This window comes from Rhinatrema bivittatum, chromosome 5 (genome assembly GCF_901001135.1).
Source record: "Rhinatrema bivittatum chromosome 5, aRhiBiv1.1, whole genome shotgun sequence".
In the NCBI taxonomy this organism is placed as follows: domain Eukaryota; kingdom Metazoa; phylum Chordata; class Amphibia; order Gymnophiona; family Rhinatrematidae; genus Rhinatrema; species Rhinatrema bivittatum.
The window spans coordinates 93,052,192-93,069,492 of NC_042619.1; the positions used below are offsets into that span (position 1 = coordinate 93,052,192).

Genomic DNA, 17,301 nt, shown 5'->3' on the forward strand with positions numbered 1-17,301 from the left:
AAGTACCAGATTAACTTAAGGCGGGTCCATCATAGACTTCCATACGAACGTTGGTGAATCTCCAAGCGTTTTTAAACCGATCCCAATCCTTCTTCAGGGGAATCTCTTCAATAATGTTCACCAACCTTGAAGAATTCTGTGCCTCGCCAAAAAACATTTTGTAATGAATGTAATTCAAGTTTGCCTTGGACTCAAAAATTCTATTTGCCGCGTCATGCTGGCTGTGTTCCTTTCCAAAGCCCCGAACGAATGCCTTGAAACTCACTCTTTTCTGTTAAATATACGGACAGGGATACTTCTGAGCCAATCACAAAAAGAGAAGAATTTTCAACAACCTATCAAAGGTGCTTCTCAGTTAAAAGATGGATTACGTCAAACGACCTAGTTGAAACCATTTCTCAAGTCAATGCTCTGAACCGAGCGGCCAGGCAGAGAAGGCAATTTTGAGACAGAACTAGTAAATGGCTTTAAAAACAGACCTCAAAAGGGTAATTTCAGTTTTGCTAATTTTGTCAAATGAGGGTTTCTCTAAACACATTTGCCAATGCATGCAGTTAGGGGCTCTGTGTCAGACACTAAGGGCCAGATTTTGTAACATGCACACGGGCGTAGATTTGTTTGCGCAACCCGGCGTGAACAAATCTACACCCGATTTTATAACATGCGTGCGCTGCCGCACGCATGTTTGACAATCCAGGGTCGGCGCGCAGGGGGGCCTCGGAGGGAACTTTCCTTCTGCCCCCCCCCCGCACCTTCCCCTTCCTTCCCCTATCTAACCTGCCCCCCCCCAGCCCTAACTAAAACCCCACTGACCTTTATTGAAGAAGTTATGCCTGCCTCCGGTCAGGCATAACTTGTGCGCGCCGGCCCGGTGGCTGTTCCGGAGGCCTCGGTCCCGCCCCCGGAATGCCCCCGGGCCGGCGCCCCGCCCACGGCACGCCCCGGGACTTACGCACGACCCTGGGCTTGTGCGCGCCACCGAGCCTATGCAAGATAGGCTCGGCCCATGCAGGGGTAGGTTTTTGGGGGTTGCGCGCATATCTTATGCGCGCAACCCTTTGAAAATCTACCCCTAAGGGGGTAACATTTGGTCAGTATAAAAATCTGCGAGTACTTTACACTTGAAAACTTTAAACTAATTTTCAATGCAAAAGTACACACACATACTTTCACTTTGAAAATTATCCACACACATTTACACTAGCGAATGTGTGTGGCAGAATTTAGGCATGGGTTTTTTAAAATGAAAATATATGCACATAAGACCAATCCCCAGCATCTCTAAGATGTGAGGAAAAATACTTTGATCCTGTACTCGTGTATTTTTCCCCACATATTGGGCAGGTAATTGTACATGAAAGCATTCAGGTAAAGCAGCACTTTATCTGCATTTATGCCTTTTAAACTTCCCTCTAAAGAACTAAAGTCACAGCTCAACAAAAAATACAAATAGAATGAAATGAAGTACATAATTTAGCATATTTACTTAATGTAACGTGTAACTTAATTCTGAACCAGTTTACCTTATCAATTTGTAGTTAACTATAATGCAAAGATCTTTTAATTGAAGTCTGTAGTTTAAAATAAGGAACAGAAGTTATTTTAAGAAAAGGTAGGAAAAAGAGTCCATAAAAAAGGTTGAAAGAAAGCAGGGGAATTCTTTGCTGAATCTATAAAAACAACATCATAAATCTGAAGTTTCTAGATCCCAGGAGCAACAATACTCTTCTTCTTAAAGCATGTGAAGCAACGAGAGCTTTCAGGATATATCAAAGACAAGAAATTTGAAAAATCAGAAATCCATAGGCAAGAGAAATGCAATTGTCTTAAGAACAAAAAGATTTTAAAAAATGATAAATCTTTACTGTTGTGGAAGTGATGACTAAATCAGTTTCACAGACAGAATATACAAAACTGAACATTTGATCAAAACTAAAGATCCAAAGATAGGACTTTCCCCCTGTGATGGAGATTTCATTTTTGGAAACAGTAATAAAGATAAAATAGTCAGGGTCTACTTGCCCAAGACAAGAAGAGTTACTGAAGAAATCAGGAAATCATTTTGCTGTCATCAAAACAAAAGTAGAAGTCCCAGAAAATTATTTCCCAGTGTACAGATTGCTTCTTTTAACTGAAAAAATGTCATGGTTCTATTTTTGACTATGTTCAAATATTTTTATTACAAAATAAACTTGGTACACCAAAAAAGAAAAGGTTTATTTGTCTCATGGGCAGGCTGATGACATCTGGAGATTTTTAGACATAATTCTTTCAGCACATCATAAAACGAGAAGGCCCTAGTCTTGGGTAGTAGGGCTTGGCATTCAGACCTGGGTCAGGAGGATGATTACTAACTGCAGGGATCTCTGTTCGCAAGTGAGCAGCATTAAAGGATCAATGCCAAAGGAGGCTTCCTTTCCAGGGCTCATCCTATAAGTGGACTGGAATTGTCAAGGCAGTCATCCTGAGAAAACAATGGAAAAAAAAGATAAAATTCCATCAAAAATGGAAACTTACATATCTTAATTCATCTTAGACAGGAGAAGATTGCTGGCACTAGAAAGAACCAGGATTGTGATGAATAGCAAATAAAAAGTAGTAATAATGTAAATAATATATATATATATATATATATATATATAAATGGTACTATAATATCCTAGAATTTTCCTTTAAATATGACTCAATTTTTTAAAGAGTTGTATGAGAAAATTATGCTGCTTGTCGAACTGTCCACAGAATGTAAAAATACAATTTTTGGGCAATCCAATTGTCTCATCAAATAAAATATTAAAGTAACAGAGAAACTCATTGGCAGAGAACAGTTACAAACCAGTATATGTCATAAACCACCAAACCCTGGCCATATGAAAATTCAATAGTTTCTATTAGGGGATAAATTTAGTTACCTGAACCTTTCCATTTGTTTCAACTGACATGATTACAAATATGCTCTGACAAAAATATTGTCTTCTCAGAAATTTCATGCTGCACAAGTATAAGTGGCAGAGATTAAAAAATGGATTCTTTTCATTATGCTGACAATTTAGAGATAATTTGTAATTTAGCTCAATTTTGTTGAATATTTTTAAACAAACAATTTGAGACATATAGACAAGTTATCACTAAATAAATTAAAATAAAGGAAATAATTTTCTGTAAAATAATGAATCAAATAGGGATATGCATTTTTTAAATTAATGGAAAAATGCTACAAATAAACAGTTTTTTGGTTTAGATAAACCAAACTGAATGGCTGCAGTCCCCCCAAAATTTGAGACTTTTCAGATCACTTGGTTCAGTCCCACTGAAGTCTATTGGAGAAACAAAGCAATGCATTTTTTGGATTTGAAGCCAGACAGAGCACAGCCGGTTACGGAAGTGATGACAAGGAAGGAGCAAGACAAATCATGTTTCTGCACTTCTTCAACCAGGCTATCCGAGTTCACAGCTGTATTTTATGACTTCATTTGTTTTTGGATTTTTTTTGTGTAAAAGTGAAACTATGAGCACTTTGAATAGTCAGCATTTTATTTTATGTCATTCTTCTGTTGGATCTCTGAGGAGGTAGCTTCCAAAACTGAGAGTGAAAAAAGATTAGAAAAAAGAATTTACAGAAAAAGGCAAAGCATACTTTTAGATTCTCTGACACTGTGCCTGCCTATGGCTTGGGATGCTCCCTAGTAGCAGGAAGAATTCTGCAATCTCTGAGAGTGTATCAGGGTAATCTTATATTTAAATAAAGAGCAAAAATCAAATACAAAAGAACTGCATATGAAAAACACCAGTGTCGAAGGAAATAAGTTACTATCAGCATAGGCATTAATAAAAAGAAGTCCACTCAATTTCCTGATTCAGTTCAGTAGGATGAAACATAGAAACATATAGAAACATAGAAATGATGGCAGAAAAGGACCAACCGGTTCATCCAGTCTGCCCAGCAAGCTTATGGTAGTATCTGCCACGCCATACGAGTCACCCCCATACTTATTAGTTTCTTACATCATCAAATTCAGTGCCCTTGTTGGTTGTTGTTTGAGTCCAATTCCCCGTTACCTCTTGCCTTTGAAGTAGAGATGCATCCAAATTATTAGGCTTATTAAGGTAGTAACAGCCACATCAGCAAGTTACCCCCATGCTTGTGTGTTTCCCAAATCGTAAAATTTATCATTTGCTGCAAAAAGCAGGTATGATGTTTTTCTTTATCCTGGGTGCTAATGAGGTTTTGAGTTATGTTGTTGCTTATTTGGTTTTATGTTCTCTTTCATTGTTTTGTCCCTCCCGATGAAGCACATATGCGAAACATGCATGTGTCGAGGGACATAAATATCTTTATGAATTCTGTGGAAGTCAGTGTTTCAAGGATTGAATAAATAGCTTGGATTTTGGAAACATTCTCTGCCTGACTTTGAAGTTTGTTTCCAATTTTTGGAATGTCATGCATTCACTGATGACCTCTACACTACTTTTGGTCTGACTATAAATTTATGTGGTGTGGCTTTCTTTCATTTGCCTTGCTGGATCTTTATGTCACTGTTACATTTTAATGTCTGTTTATGTATATTTTTAGACCTGGTATAATTACAAGTTTTTGATAATTTTGATATTTAAAGGTGAATTTTAAAAACTGGGTGCTTGCCAAATATCGGGAGATGTGTGTGAATGTAGGACATGCACGTGTTCACCCAATTTTATAAGCCACCTACATACGCACACAAGTCCTGATGCTGGAATATCTCTCATCAGACAAAAAAGGGTTGGAATGTGAATGTGGCATGGGGATTCCGGGGCGGGGCCAAGATATGTGCGTGCAAGTACCTATGCGCTGGGTACATGCCCAGGTTCAGAGCCGCATGACTTTACTTTTGCTATGGATGAGGTGTAAATTTCAATCATTAAATTTACAGGTATATAGGAAGTATTTGAGGAGTTTGGGGTGGGGGGAAGAGTGCAGGCTTAAGAACCAGAGGCAAAAACTCATAAAAACCTATTAAAATATATCCGAAGCAAGAAACCTGTGAGGGAGTTGGTTGGACCATTAGATGACAGAGGGGTTAAAGTGGCTCTTAGGGAAGATATGAAAATTGGTTCTTACCTGCTAATTTTCGTTCCTGTAATACCACAGATCAGTCCAGAAAAGTGGGTTGTGTATCCCTACCAGCAGGTGGAGTCAGAGAACAATTAGAACTTTGGGCACTGCTACTAACGAGAGTGCCACCTGCAGTCACTCAGTATTGACCTATACCCAAGCCCATGCTAACAGAACTAAATAACGAAGGGTGGCACCCAACCAAATTTCCGGACTACCACTCTGTTGCTGGCAAAAACCAGACCGAACTGCTAAAAACTGCTCCATGAATCATGTCTGCAAAAAAAGGAGCTTCAACAATAAAAAAAAAAAACTTAAGCAGGTTCTGACCAAGACAGTCTTTCGGTATCTGAAGAAAGGGGTGGGCCTCTGGACTGATCTGTGGTATTACAGGAACGAAAATTAGCAGATAAGAACCAATTTTCATTTCCTGAACATACCCAGATCAGTCCAGAAAAGTGGGATGTACCCAAGCCACCCTACACTGGGCGGGAACCCGAAAGACCCGCACGAAGCACACTCTCCCCGAAGGACGGTTCATCAGAAGCCTTAATGCCTAATCGGTAATGTTTCTAAAAGTGTGAACAGACGACCACAAACCGCCACCCTACAGATCTCCTGAGATGTCAGTAACTGACACTCTGCCCAGGAGGTAGCCTGAGCCCTAGTGGAATGAGCTCTGAGACTCAAAGCCACCTGACGCTCTCGGGCTATGTATGCCACACAAATGGCTTTCTTAATCCACAGAGATATGGTCGCCTTTGACACTTTGTCCCCCCTTCTTTGGGCCACCAAAGAGAAAGAACAAATGATCAGAAAGTCTGAAGTCATTGGTAACCTCCAGATAATGCAATAAGGCATGCTGCACATCCAAAAGATGAAGGTCTCTGTTCTGAGAAGACTCCCGGGACCAGTTAGGGAACACCGGAAGCTCCACAGTTTGATTGACGTGAACGGCTGAAACCACCTTAAGGATAAAGGACGGAACCGTACATAACGATACCCGATCATCGTAAATCTGAAGAAAAGGATCCAGACAAGACAGCGCCTGCAACTCTGAGATCTGACGGGACGAGCAAATGGCCACCAAAAACACAGTTTTCAAAGTCAGATCTTTCAGGGAAACTCCACGAAGAGGCTCGAAAGGAGTGCCACATAGAACTCGCAGGATTAAATTCAAACTCCAATCCGGACACACCGAACGGATGGGAGGGCGCAAATGTTTGACCCCCTTAAGAAACTGAGCAATATCCAGATGCGCTGCCAGTGAACAGCTGTCAAAGTTTCCCCGCAAGGCACCTAGAGCTGCAACTTGTACACGAAGGGAATTGAACGCCAAGCCCTTAGTGAGGCCCTGTTGCAGAAAGTCAAGAACCCGAGGAATATGCACCGCTAAAGGGTCGCAGGAACGCTGATGACACCACGTCTCAAAAAGCTTCCAAACTCTCACATAAGCCATAGAGGTGGCTGGACGTCTCGCCTGTAGGAGGGTGGAAATGACTTGTTCTGAATAACCCCTCAAGCGTAAACGTTGCCTCTCAAAAGCCAATCCGAAAATATGGGCCCTGATGGAGCAGATGCGTTAGATCAGCCAGCTGAAGTGGACCCTCTAGAGCCAAGCGTACCAGATCTGCGAATCATGGACGACGTAGCCACTCTGGTGCCACCAGAATCACCCTTCCCGGGTGCTGCTCTATGCGATGGAGAAGCCGACCTATGAGGGGCCAGGGCGGGATGGCATACAGCAGAATCCCTATGAGCCAAGGACACATGAGAGCATCTATGCCAACCGAGCCCTGTTCTCAGCAATGGCTGTTTTTGCGTTCGCCTGCGTTGCCATCAGATCCAGCTGAGGAGTTCCCCATCTGGCGCAAATGAGATTCCACGCCTCGAGAGATAGTTCCCATTCCCCTGGGTCTAGTTGCTGATGGCTGAGATAAATCGGCTTGCACATTCTCTACTCCCGCAACATGGGATGCGGCAATGCCCTCGAGATGGCGCTCTGCCCAGGTGAAAAGAAGACGTGCCTCCAGTGCTATGGCAGGACTTCGAGTCCCGCCTTGCCGGTTGATGTACGCCACCATTGTCGCATTGTCTGAGAAGACTCGCACCATTCTGCCCTGGATCCAGGGAAGAAACGCCCACAGGGCCAGACGTACAGCCCTGGTCTTGAGCCGGTTTATGGACCAGGATCTTGCCATTGCCGACCAGAGCACTTGGGCAGACCTGTCTGCACACACGGCCCCCCAACCTGAGAGGCTGGCATCGGTGGAGATTATCAGCCAATTTGGAGTGTCCAAATCCACCCCCCCCCCCCTCGTTCCAGATTATCCAGTGACAGCCACCATGACAGACTGGCTCTGGATTCTGGAAGTAGAAGGATTGGTAGATGGAATTGCTCTGACACCGGGCTCCAGCGAGACAAAAGCGCACGCTGTAAAGGTCTTAAGTGAGCAAACGCCCAAGGAACCAAGTCCAAGGTTGAAGCCATGGAGCCCAGGACCTGAAGATGATGCCACACTGTAGGATTGTTCCTTCGAAGAAGGGAATGTATTTGTTCCTGCAACTTCCCTATTCGGTCCGCCGCTAGAAACACTTTGCCCAGCAAGGTATCGAATTGTGCTCAGAGATAAATCAACTTCTGAATGGGTTCCAAGTGACTCTTCTGCACATTGATTACCCAACCTAGGGATCACAATGTGAACATCACCATGTGCACTGATCTCTCACAGTCCTCCCGAGACTTCGTGCAAATCAACCAGTCGTCCAGGTACGGGTGGACCAAGATTCTTTCCTGACGAAGGAAGGCCACCACCACCACCACCACCATCACCTTGGTGAACGTGCGAGGAGCTGTTGCGAGACCAAATGGGAGAGCTCGAAATTGGAAGTGTCGTCCCAAGACCTTGAACCGCAGAAACCTCTGGTGATTCAGCCGGATCGCAATGTGTAAATACGCCTCCGTCAGGGTCCAGAGAAGCGAGAAACTCACTTTTTCGAACCGCAGCCATCACTGTCCTCAGGGTTTCCATTCGAAAGCAAGGAACCCGAAGGCAACGGTTAACCTTCTGCGGATCGAGGATGGGCCGAAACGTGCCCTCCTTCTTGGGGACCACAAAGTACACGGAGCACCGACCTCGTCCCTGTTAAGCCTCCGGAACTGGGACAATAGCTTTGAGCTCTAGAAGTCGTTGTAGAGTCACCCGGACTGCCTCTTGCTTGACACTTAAGGCCACTCGGGACTCCACAAAAACCTCCCGGACCGGACACGAGAATGCCAGTGCATACCCATCTTTGATCACTCCTAAGACCCAGCGGTCTGATGTAGTTCTTGCCCATTCCGTGTAAAAGTTGGATAATCTGCCTCCGACAGCTTCGACGATGGAATGGGTGCTCGTGGCTTCATTGGGGGTTTTTACTACTTCTTGCACCAAGATGTCCCGAATCTCTTCCGAGCCGGCGACACCCTCGAAAGGACTGCTGGCGCCCCAAAGCAGGTTTAGAAGCAGGAGGTGCAAAGTATCTACCCACTCTGAAGCGGCGAGAGTCCCGAAACCTAGCTCGAGGAGGGAAGACTTTCTTAGAAGATCTTTTATCTTCCGGCAACCAATTGCCCTTGAATTCGGCAAGCAGCTTTACTAGCTGATCCAGATCCTTCCCAAAGAGGAGCTTGCCCTTAAAGGGTAGATTACAAAGCTGGGAGTTGGAGGACAAATCCGCTACCCAATTTCTCAGCCAGAGGAGACGCCGCGCTGACACCAAGGACACCATACCTCTCGCCGAGGTTCTCACCATCTGCAACATAAGCAATGCCTGCTTCTAGGTGGGCGGAATTTAATGCCCCACTGACGCCCGTACCGGCCCCGGCAGCCGACTCCTGGACCCAACACAGACAGGCCCCCTGCATGAGGCTAGCGCAAACCGCCGCCCAAAAGCTTAGCGCTGCAACCTCAAATCCCCGCTTCAACTGGATCTCCAGCTTGCGGTCCTGCATATCCTTAAGGGCAGCTGCCCCAGCAACTGGGATAGTGGTCTTTTTCGTGACTGCTGAGACCGTGGTGTCCACCTTTTGAATCTACAGTAAATCCAAAACATCAGACAATAACGGGTACAGTTTCGCCATAGCTCTGCCCACCTTCAAGCCGGAATCCGAAGTCTCCCTCTCATGGGTCACTAGTTTGCGAACCTTCTTAGGCAGAGGAAAAGATGATGTGGGACCCCTAATACTGTCGAGGACTGAATTGACGCCCTCGTTGTCAGACACTTCTTGAGAAATCTTAAGTCCCAGAACTTCAAGGACCTGGGGAATCCCGCTTGAACAAACGCACAATGCTGGGGTCCATCCCGCCCTGCAGGAGGGTCATCTGGCTAATCTGAATCATCAGTATCCACATCAGCTGGATCTGGCTGCGGATCTGGGTCTGCCGCCCACTACCCCAGAAGCTGGCATCGCCCCAGACCCCGGGATCGGTTCTTGCGTACCCTGGGGAGAATCCCCTGTGGGGTGAGCCTGATCAGAGAGGCACTGACGAGGGTCCGTACCCTGACTTCTTCTCTCAGGCGGGTCCGAACCTGCCCCCAGGAGACCGGGCCACTTTACCGCCGAGCATTTCCTTGCCAGGAAAAGCCTGGTGCATAAGGAGGACAAATTCTGGGGAAAACCCCTCTGGGTCCCCCTCCCCCACTGGAGAGTCGGCTGGGGTGATGATATCAGTTCCTCCGGTGAGGTCTTCCCTCACCGGGGCTAGAACAGGTGGAGAAACCTCTTCCCCGCGAAGCCGAAGGCAAGACAGATGTTCCCTCCCCGAGGGAGGAGGCAAGAAGCCCTGAAGATCCCTCTAACCCTGGGGAACACGCTGTGCATAAGGAGGCCGCATCTAACGCCTGACCGTGATTCTGTTTTCAGTCCCATCCGCAGCAGCTTGCCAATAGTCTGAAATGAAAATAGAAAAGGGGTGCGAATAAAAAAAAGAAACGCTCGGAGCCGCGATGCGGAGAAAATTTTCAGTCAGGCAGGACCAGAAAAAACAAACTTTTCGTGCTGCGGGCTAAGAGACTACCGGCTGAGGAGAAAAAAATGCGCGCAGCCATGCCACGGGAAAGGAGTCTGTTTATAGTGAAATTGCAAAGCCCCCAGCACACGGAGAAAACCTCACCTTTGCCCTCAGAAAACGACCCGGAGTCCCGGAGCTGAGGGGAACACTGCTGACAGCTTCCCCGCTTATGTTGCAGATGGCCTTAAAAGACCCGGTCCCTCCTGCACCTCTCCTTATCTCAGCACTGAAGACTGTCAGTTAGCCACAGTGAAAACAGCTCTTTTTTTTTTTTTTTTAAATTAAACGTTACCAAGACACAGTGAAGAGCTGTTGCAGGAGACAAGGGAGCAGCTGTAGCAGAGGCGGTGGTGAGTAGCCAGGAGCCCCTGGTCATCAGACACCTAACTGTGGCGGGCGAAACCCTGTCAGGAATATCCAATTCCCCGGACGCCCAGCTTCTACTAAGGGATGGCCCACGAAGGCTCCTAACACCTCAGGAAGCAACCGTAAACCAAAAAATTAAATTCAAACTAAATAAAAAATATAACTGAAGACTGCAGGTGTGCAGCTGTACCACCCGCTGGAGTCAGAGAAATACTGAATGACTGCAGGTGGCACTCTCGTTATGTAGCAGTGCCCAAAGTTCTAATTCTTCTCTGACTCCACCTACTGGTAGGGATACACAACCCACTTTTCTGGACTGATCTGGGTATGTTCAGGAAAAGGCCTTTGCAGAAAGACTAAATTAATTCTTTGCTTCTGTGTTTACTAATGAGGAAGTTGGGGAGATACCAGTTCCGGAGATGGTTTTCAAGGGTGATGAGTCAGTCGAACTGAACCAAATCACTGTGAACTGGGAAGATGTAGTAGGCCAGATTGACATACTAAAGAGAAGCAAATCACCTGGTCCGGACTGTATGCATCCTAAGGTACTGAAGGAACTAATAAATGAAATTTCAGATCTATTAGTTAAAATTTGTAACCTATCATTAAAATCATCCACTGTACCTGAAAACTGGAGGGTGGCCAATATAACCCCAATATTTAAAAAGGGCTCCAGGGGCGATCCGGGTAACTATACACCAGTGAGCCTGACTTCAGTGCCGGGAAAAATATTTATTTATTTATTTAGAGATTCTTATATACTGTGGTACGTATAGATATACATCACCTCGGTTTACAGTAAACATTAATATTAGCAACAGGCTTTACATAAAACGGGTTAAACAGTAAGTGAACAATACGTTAACAATAAGGAATTAGCAACGGGCTTTACATATAACAGTTTCAATAGTAATTAAACAAATAATAGCTTAAGGCTATACGTAAATAGCGTTTCCATAGTTCAATATATAATTACTGTAGCTATAATCAACAATGTATATTTAATTTAAAGTAATGAAATACAAGAGTAACTTAAGTCATTGGTCTGTTAGATGCAAAATAGCGGAAACTATTCTAAAGATCAAAATCGTAGAGCACATAGTAAGACATGGTTTAATGGAACACAGTCAACATGGATTTAAGAACATAAGATATGCCATACTGGGTCAGACCAAGGGTCCCATCAAGCCCAGTATCCTGTGTCCAACAGTGGCCAACCAAGTCACAAGTACCCAAACATTAATTGAATAGATCCTAAGCTATTAATCCTTATTGATTAATAAAAGTTATGGACTTCTGCTCCAAACCATTTTTAAAACCCAGCTTCACTAAATGCTGTAACCACATCCTCTGGCAATGAATTCCAGTGCTTAATTATGCATTAAGTGAAAACAATATTTTCTCCAATTTGTTTTAAATGAGCTACTTGCTAACTTCATGAAGTGCCCCTAGTCCTTGTATTTTCCGAAAGAGTAAATAATCGTTTCATAATTTACCCATTCAAGTCCTTTCATGATTTCAAAGACCTCTAGCATATCCCCCCTCAGCAGTCTCTTCTCCAAGCTGAACAACCCTAACATCTTTAGCCTTTCCTCATAGGGGAATCGTTCCATCCCCTTTATCATTTTGGTCAACCTTCACTGTACTTTCTTCAGTGCAACTATATCTTTTTTGAGATGCGGCGACAGAAATGCACACAGTATTCAAAGTGCGATCTCACCATGGAGCGATACAGAGGCAGTATGACATCCACCATTTTATTCACCATTCCCTTCCTAACAATTCCTAACATTCTGTTTGCTTTTTTGACTGCCACAGCACACTGAGCTGACGGTTTCAATGTATTATTCACTATGATGTCTAGACCTATTTCTGGGTGGTAATTCCTAATATGGAACCTAAGATTGTGTAACTGGAACATAGGTTATTTTTCCCTATGTGCATCACCTTGCACTTGTCCACATTAAATTTCATCTGCCATGTGGACGCCCAATCTTCCAGTCTCACAAGGTCCTCCTGAAATTTGTCACTCCGCTCTTGAGCCGCCGCAGGTCTTGCCTCTAACAGCAACAAGCAGCGTCGCTTTGCTCTTTAGCTGCCACAGACTTCATTATAATAAGGAGTTTAGACCAAGAGTTATTTTATTTTGAGAGCTTTCTAAAGATGGAGGGACAAGGGATGCTATAGGTTGGAACATCTAAGTTAACCAATAACTCCTTTATTCAGAGTTAGCCAGTTACCACAGACGGCTAAGTCTGGTCGGGTCAAAGAGCTGTCCTAAAGTTAGCCGGCTATAGTTATCTGGCCAACCACTTAAGATAGCCGGCTAGATTCAATAGTGTGACTGCACTACTGAATATGCCTCCAAAGTTAGCTGGCTAAGTTTACCCAGCTAACTTTCCTATCCAGAATGTGTATGAATATAGACCTCATTGTCTGTAGAGCAGTAAATGTTACCTGTTATGAACACCTAAATATTTGGTGTTTGTATCTGTTTATGGAAAAATATATATGTGATGTTGGATGATTAATAAAAGAATCAAAAACTGTAAAAAAAAAATAAATCTTTGTCACCATTTGTTTTATAATGAAGAGCATTGACCATTTTAGTAGATGCCTTCGGGATTCTAGATGGTTTATATGCTTTACTCAAGGAAAGTCTTGCCTAACAAATCTGCTTCATTTTTTTGAAGGGTTAATAAACATGTGGATAAAGGTGAACCAGTAGATGTAGTGTATTTGGATTTTCAGAAGGCGTTTGACAAAGTCCCTCATGAGAGGCTTCTAAGAAAACTAAAAAGTCATGGGATAGGAGGCGATGTCCTTTCGTGGATTACAAATTGGTTAAAAGACAGGAAACAGAGTAGGATTAAATAGTCAATTTTCTCAGTGGAAAAGGGTAAACAGAAGAGTGACTCAGGGATCTGTACTTGGACCGGAGCTTTTCAATTATATAAATAAATGATCTCGAAAGGAATTATGCTGAGTGAGGTTATCAAATTTGCGGATGATACAAAATTAATTACAGTAGTTAAATCACAAGCAGATTGTGATACATTACAGGAGGACCTTGCAAGACTAGAATATTGGGCATCCAAATGGCAGATGAAATTTAATGTGGACAAGTACAAGGTGTTGCATATAGGGAAAAGTAACCCTTGCTGTAGTTACACGATGTTAGGTTCCATGTTACATCTTATTAATATTACATATTTACATCGGATGTAAGAATGTCGGTATATAAAAATTAAAAACAAACAAATAAATAAATAAATATTAGGAACTACCACCCAGGAAAAAGATCTAGGCATCATAGTGGATAATACTTTAAAATAGGCGGCTCAGTATGCTGCAACAGTCAAAAAAGCAAACAGAATGCTAGGAATTATTAGGAACGGAATGGATAATAAAATGGAAAATGTCATAATGCCTCTGTATCGCTCCATGGTGAGACCGCACCTTGAATACTGTGTACAATTCTGGTCGCCACATCTCAAAAAAGATATAGTCGCGATGGAGAAGGAACAGAGAAGGGCAACCAAAATGATAATGGGGATGGAACAGCTCCCCTATGAGGAAAGGCTAAAGACGTTAGGGCTGTTCAGCTTGGAGAAGAGATGGCTGAGGGGGGGGATAAGATAGAGGTCTTTAAGATCATGAGAAGTCTTGAACGAGTAAATGTGAATCGGTTATTTACACTTTCGGATAATAGAAGGACTAGGGGGCATTCCATGAAGTTAGTAAGTAGCACATTTAAGACTAATCGGAGAAAATTATTTTTCATTCAATGCATAATTAAGCTCTGGAATTTGTTGCCAGAGGATGTGGTTAGTGCAGTTAATATAGCTCTGTTTAAAAAAGGATTGGATAAGTTCTTGGAGGAGAAGTCCATTACCTGCTATTAATTAAGTTGACTTAGAAAATAGCCACTGCTATTAATTGCATCAGTAGCATGGGATCTTCTTGGTATTTGGGTAATTTCCAGGTTCTTGTGGCCTGGTTTGGCCTCTGTTGGAAACAGGATGTTTGGGCTTGATGGACTCTTGGTCTGACCCAGCATGGCAATTTCTTCTGTTCTTATTCTTAGCTAAACACTGGGCCTAACTGGTTGTTCAACTGGTGAAACTGTTCATAGGCTGGACTACTCCTGGGGGAATTCTGCGCAAAAAAATTAAAAATTCTGCAACAATAAATTGAAAATTCTGCACACACATTTTCTAAATTCTGCACATTTATTTTTCAAAATAACACAATACATTTTGCAAATTATTCTGCATTTCAGTGCAACGAGTGTCCCTGGCAACTTGGCTCATCTGCCAGCAATGTCAATTGCTGCTGCTGGCAGATGAGCCAAGCTGGCAGGGACTGCTGCAGTTGTTGCTAACCTCTCCACCTGAGTATAATTGCTCACTGTCTCTCTCACATGATATCAGACATGCCATCTGTCTCACACATGTTCTGTCTCCCCACATACAACTCTCTCTCTCACACACACACAGACTCCCAGGTAGACACCTACCTACTGTCTCACAACAAACACAAGGGCTCAAACATAAACTCTCAGGGCTAGGGCCTCTTCTTTAGCCCCTCTCTTTCCCCCTCCCCCCTTCTTTCTCTGTCCCCCTTCCCCCTCTGTTCCTCTCCCTTCTCTCTCTCCCTCTTCTCCTCCTTGCTTGCTAACCTTGAGCCGCAGGTGCCGTGCTGCGATGCCCCCACTCTCCATGCGCCACCTGACTTCCCCTCCCTTATCTCTCTCTCCCCCTCCCTTTTTCCCACCCTCTTCTCCTTTCCCCCGTTCCCCTCCCTTCTCTCTCTCCCTCTTCTCCTCCTTTCTTGCTTATCTTGAGCTGCAGCCGCCGTGCTGCGATGCGATGCCCCCACGCTCCGTGTGCCACCTGACTTCTCCTCCCTTCTCTCTCCTTCTCCTCTTTTCCCCATTCTTTCTTCCTTCCCCCTTCCCTCTGTTTCCCCTCCCTTCTCTCCTCCCTCTTCTCCTCCTCTTTTCCCCCTTCCTTCCCCCTTCTTTCTCTTCCCCTTCTCTCTTTCCCCCTCCCCTCTGTTCCCCTCTCTTCTCTTTCTCCCTCTTCTCCTCCTTGCTGTTTGCTCCTCGAGCCGCCTGTGCCGTGCTGCGATGTGATGCCCCTTCTCTCCATATGCCACCTGACGTCGCTGTCCTAGATTGGCCGCTGTCCATGCGTGGCATGCTTCCGGGTTTTTTTGTATCCTTTTCCAGCGCAGGAGGAAATCGTGAGGGCAGCGAGGGAGGAAATCTGTGCGGCAGCGATGAAATCTGCGGGAACTGCGATGAAGGAAGAAATCTGCTCGAAGGAGGAATTTGCGCAAATTCTGCATTCCGCAGTAGCGCAGAATTCCCCCAGGAATAGGCTGGATGCGCGTCTCTATTATAAAATACCCTCCCATAAGCCGACTTATGCTGCTGGGTGAGCCCAAGATTAAAACTAGGCGTGTATATATGCACACCTAGGCTATTTTATAACATGCATGTGTATGTGCGTGCATGTTATAAAACTGCCGCATATCTAGGCATACGCTGATACACACACGTGCATGTGTACCTGATTGAAAGTTACCATCCTATTGTTTATGTTTCATTTTTATTTTGGAATTAATTATGTTTTTATTATATTTTACACTACATCACTTCAGTCGATTTATCAAATTAAAAAATCTAACAATTTCAAATAAAATGTTTCAGGGACTTTAGCAAAGACTTAAAAGGGACTCAGATTAAAGAGTCTGTGAGCCTTTTCAACCTAAGGGCTGGATTTTCAAAGGGTTACGTGCGCCGGGCCTATTTTCAAAAGGCACAGTGACGCGCATAAAGCCCCAGGACGCGTGTAAGTCCCGGGGCTTTACTAAAGGGGCGGGGTCGGGGCCAGAGGCCTCAGACTGAGCGGCCATTGCCGCTGTGTCGGAGGATCGCATGCCGGCAGTTTGCCGGCGCGCGCAACTTGTGCCTGCCCGGAGGCAGGCCCAAAAGGTAAGACAAAGGACAGGGGGGTTTACAGTAGGCTGGGGGGGGGGGGGGGGGCGCGGGAGAAAGGTTAAGGGAAGGGGTGGGAAGGTCAGGCTAGGAGGAACGGGGGAAGGCAGCGTGTCTCGGCGCACACAAGGCGCACAATTGTGCACCCCCTTGCACGCGCCGACCCCTGGTTTTATAACTTGTGCGCGCACCCTTTTAAAATCTACCCCCAAGTTCCTTTTAAATTTTTCAGTATTCACATCACTTACAATATACATGTTTTATTCAAATGACATTTAACCATAAAAGTTGTGAACAGATGGAAATATGCAAATTGTTTTGTTGTGACATGTTGAAGGATAAATAGTTTTGCCATCAACATTGGGCTAGCACATACTTTTCAAAAAGAAATACACGCCTCCACCCTTAAGTGTTTTATTTCAATATTTTATGTAGAAGAAAATTTAGCACTTAAAGATACATAGAAATACCTTTTGGGCCATTCTAAACCAGAACAATTAAACATACCATTCTCCCCTTCCTATTTTAAAGCACTGCAAGAGATATTTTGTATATTAATTTTCTTTGAATATTTCTAAGCAACAAAAATATTTCCACACATGAACTAAGTAGGTTACTGAATATCACAATATAAAAATAAAATAGTTTCAGTAAATATGCCCTCAACAATATACACTGAGCAAAGAGTGGCCATCATCTTTATTTACTCACTGGACCTCAAACTAGTCAGTGCCAAGCAAATAGGCAAACTGGATTGCCTAGTAATTAAATTACATGAGGGACCTAAG

The 17,301-nt window shown here is 44.1% G+C and overlaps 1 protein-coding gene across 8 annotated transcripts in view; it reads right to left on the minus strand.

Annotated features, from left to right (window-relative positions):
* Positions 1 to 965: 965 nt before the first annotated feature.
* LNX2 (ligand of numb-protein X 2) overlaps positions 966 to 17,301 on the minus strand; it is a 172,325-nt gene continuing 155,989 nt past the window's right edge. For all 8 annotated transcript variants that reach the window (XM_029602591.1, XM_029602592.1, XM_029602589.1 and 5 more), the window contains one exon: positions 966 to 2,464. Coding sequence is in view for 1 of the 8 variants with exons in the window: in XM_029602592.1 (XP_029458452.1) it covers positions 2,431 to 2,464 (34 nt within the window). In the remaining 7 variants the exon portion in view is untranslated. The remainder of the gene's footprint in view (positions 2,465 to 17,301) is intronic.